General features: G+C 34.8%; 1 protein-coding gene across 1 annotated transcript; it reads right to left on the reverse strand.

Annotated features, from left to right (window-relative positions):
- Positions 1 to 2,200: 2,200 nt before the first annotated feature.
- Positions 2,201 to 3,680, reverse strand: LOC119830186 (transposable element Tcb2 transposase). Its single transcript, XM_038353095.1, has one exon. The coding sequence runs from the start codon at positions 3,410 to 3,412 to the stop codon at positions 2,390 to 2,392; it is 1,023 nt and encodes a 340-aa protein (XP_038209023.1). The 5' UTR covers positions 3,413 to 3,680; the 3' UTR covers positions 2,201 to 2,389.
- Between the last annotated feature and the right edge of the window lie 527 nt (positions 3,681 to 4,207).

The following is a 4,207-nucleotide window of genomic DNA, read 5'->3' on the forward strand; positions in this document are numbered from 1 at the left end:
ATTTATTTTAGGGTTATTGCTACAGAGGATATTTGTGTGGAGTTGAATTCGGGAAATTTAAGATCATTACTCGTATGACGTAAATGTTGGAAAGAATACAATGTGTAATATAATACGTAAGTAAGAACGGGACGATAAGAGATACAATAAAAAATAAATAAATATAAAAGTATATGCTTGCCACTTAGTACAAGAACACTGATTTCCTGTAAAGGCGTTTCATTTATTTATTTTTATTAACGAGGAGGAAATCTTCGAAAGATACTCTAGGTTTAGGGGAAAAGTAGAGCATGTGGGATTTCTATATTATAAAAAAAATGTGATAATAACTTTAAATATATGGATATGTTTAAAAATATCAATAAATCTGAACTAAAACCGTCTTGGTTAAATAACAAAATAGAACTAGATTTTAATCCAAACAAAACGTTATTGACATTTTTAGCCGTATCTGGGAATGGACCATCTGTTTCGTTTGAAAAATCTGAATTTATTTCAAAAAAATATTTATTCCGTTACATTTTTAACCAAATGTTGGATTCAAAAATGTAAAAATACGGTGCCACTGTGGTGTATTGAATTTTTGTTTTAGTCATTTCCTTTTAAAATTTTGCATAAACGGTTAAGGTCCTTTGTGGTCCCAGGTCTGCTATTTCAGTGAAATATTATACTTTTACGATTTAAATATTATTAAGAACTTACAAACACTCATCATACACAGTTAGGAAACACAATTATGGATCACTTTTCAAATACCTAATAATAAGATAGTAATTTAATTAACATGTTGTTCTTCAATCAATATAGACAGAATTGAGTATTATCTTTAATTTAAGTCGGAATCAATCAGATTAGACATTACATTTTTCAGCTTAGTACGTTTTTTTATGGAGAATGTATTAAAACATATACAAAGCCCTTTGAGAAACCGATCTAGAGGTGTCGGACATCCAATAAAGCATTAGACTACCGAATAAGCACTGTGTTCCATCGAACCACTGTCGTTGAGGGGGTCCAAGGTTTTAGATTAAAATTGTTTTTTCGAGCAGTACAAGATTATTCGATTCCATCGTATATAACATCGCTGTAGGAATATGCGCGACCGTTGCAATTATTCCCATAAATCTTATCGTAAATGCACCAGAGTAATTATGGAAAAATTTGTCTCCGTCTTTATTTAACTTGTACAAATGGATAAAATTATAGAATTGAGAATTATAGAAAGAAGTAATTTGAACTAGTAATTTGATGATTTGGCGTTACAGAGGTCCTCCAAGCCTCAAGAATGTTATCCCCTGCGACATACATCGCAATCACAAATTCTGAATCGAAAGAATAAAAGCAGAACTACAAAAACGATGACACGATAATTCAAACGAGAAAAAAACTGGAGCGCAAAATATCAGCACTAATGATTCCACTAAGATGCATGACAATACAATAGCAGTTCTGTTACGATATAATTGAATACTGTCGATATAGAACAAAGAAACGTCGAATGCAGTGTTTTGTGCCTGAGGGGCTAGAGAAATAATTAATTAAAGTAAAACAAATGGTTTGTCTTAACTGGATGAGCATTTTTAAGATTAAAGGTTACGGGTCGTTGGAAATCATCGAATATCGTCTAATGAGGAGATTTTTCAGTTCAATATAAAAACATCCGTCAACGTTACATACCGTTCTTTTATTGGCTGGAGATTTTCCTTTAATTCCGTTCCATCAATTAATTATTATACTTATTATTCTCATCTGGTGTTATGAATAATGTCTTACAAAGCATATTTTTATGAGTAACAAGAAATTTAAATAAGAATAACATGCATTTTATCAGCAGAATATTATGAGTGATACGCGTATTGGTTTTGAAGGGACTGAGCTATTTTATGCATCGTCTAAATCAACCATCTTTACGTACGTACTGGAAGGAAACTTGACTTACATTAATAATTTATTAATAGGCTTTCTTATTAATCTACTTTCCAAATAGGAAGAGGTTTTAAACTCGTTGTTTGTTTTTTTTTTGTTGCTGTTACTCGAAAACTCCGTGATTTTACTACCGACTGAGTGATTGTTTTTGTGTTGATAAGGAATGAATTTTGTAATTTGATCCCATTTTAAAATTTGAATTGGGAGTCAACCCAAGGGCACTTCCTCAGTGACCTTTATGAAAATAATTTTGAATTTGACCATATATTGACACTAAATTTAAAGTAGATGAGCTCTTTAGCTTTTAATAATGACGTTCAAAATTTGTTTTTACAAGTACACTGCACTAACAATAACATTTTCGATAAAACACAGTTTCCCAGAAAAATAAGAATTTTACATTATCAGTTTCAAAAGACTATGAAATGAAAACAACAGTATTTTTTATTGTTTTTTTGTATTTTTAGTAACGGGTGTTTCCTCCTCTGGCTCTAATAAGCGCCTTCATACGTTCTGGCATGCTTTGGATGATGTTTCGGATATCGAGTTGCTTTACGCTATCCCAAGCGGCCATTGCTGCACTTCGAAGCTGATCCAGAGTTTCAGGAGGGTTAGAGTTCGATTTAATTTTTCGTTTAAGCATGTTCCAGATATGCTCTATGGGGTTTAAGTCCGGGCTACGAGCTGGCCACTGCAATTTTCGTATACCGACCTCATGAAGGTACTCCTCTACACAATGCGCAACATGTGGGCGTGTATTATCGTGCATTAGGAGGAAATGGTTTTCTCCTTTGAAGTCTGAATAAGGAAAAACATGTTCCTGGAGAACCTCTTCGATATATCGAGCTGCAGTTAAGCGGTTGTTAACGATGACCAACTCTGTGCGAGCGTCGGAACTTATTCCTCCCCATACCATTATTGAACCGCCATTAAAGCTCACAGTTTTTGTGGTGGTAATTGATAAAAACCGTTCTCCTCTTCTTCTCCATACTCTTTCTCGATCATCTGGAGTACGCAAAGCGAATCGACACTCGTCTGTGAACAATACTTTAGCCCATTGCTCGTGGCTCCAGTTGACGTGCTCTCTAGCAAATTGAAGTCGAGCTACTCTGTGCTGTCTGAGAAAAGAAGAAGGGCCTCGTGCCGGTCTGTGGACTTTTAAATTCACTTCCTCCATTCGTCTTCTTACTGTACGCTCGCTTACATTGACACCTCTCGTTACTTGGAGCCTGTGGCGTATCTCAACTGCTGTAAGGTAGCGATTTCTCAAAACTGCCAGCAAAATAAAGCGGTCGTCCCGGACAGACGTGCACCTAAACCCGCCACTACCTGGTCTTCGAGAATAGCTCCCTGTCTCTCGATATCGTTTCAAGGCATATTGCATTGAAGAACGTGGTACGTTAAGTATTGTAGCAATTTCACGCTGTGTCAGCCCTTGGTCGACTAACGCTACAGCTTGTGCCACCTGTGCTGGTGATAAGGGCATTTTTATTGGTTTTAAAACACTGTTAGATATTGAATTAAACAAACGATATCACAATATTGAAAAAACCGAACAGAATAGTTTTAAAACACACAAATTCCAACTTTGAACTTATTCACTCAAATGACCCGATTCGACTAAAACTTAAAGTATCGTACAGGATACATTCAAAACACACTCAAAAGTAATTAATTACCCTCTTGAACTATTGGTAAAGATTTTTTGTATCTACCTTTATTAGAAATAATCATTGGAAACACTTAAAGCTCTTGTTATCCTAAAATACGTGCTTGGCCAAGATTCCGTGCCGCTGAGTGTATTATATGGCTCGTTAGTAATTATAAGATATCATCAATATCGAATACTTAGGCCAATTTTGTACAATAGTAGTTCATATTATACTTATTCCGTTTCGAGGAACATCCAACAAGCAATAATAATGTCCTTCGTCCAGAAATAAACGGAGTTCTTTCAGGTCTCTATTGCCAAAATAATATGCCGTAATAGAAACTACTTTAAGGTCCTATTTCTATATTATCAGTCGAATATAGATCTGTCGCAGAAGATAAGTGAAAAGCTATAATAAGTGATAATATTAGAATTGAAGTTAGTTAGCTGAATTTCAAGACTCTTATATGGAAGAATCTTATATAACAACTTCTAATTCGATTGCAAAACTTACATTGATACTTTGAAATACGAAACTGTTCTGAAGCAAACACATCAATAAAATTATATCCTGTGATCATCAGCAGCCTATAAATGTTCCCTCTGCTGGGACAGAGGCCTTCTCTGAGG

Source organism: Zerene cesonia, chromosome 11, assembly GCF_012273895.1.
Source record: "Zerene cesonia ecotype Mississippi chromosome 11, Zerene_cesonia_1.1, whole genome shotgun sequence".
Lineage (NCBI taxonomy): Eukaryota > Metazoa > Arthropoda > Insecta > Lepidoptera > Pieridae > Zerene > Zerene cesonia.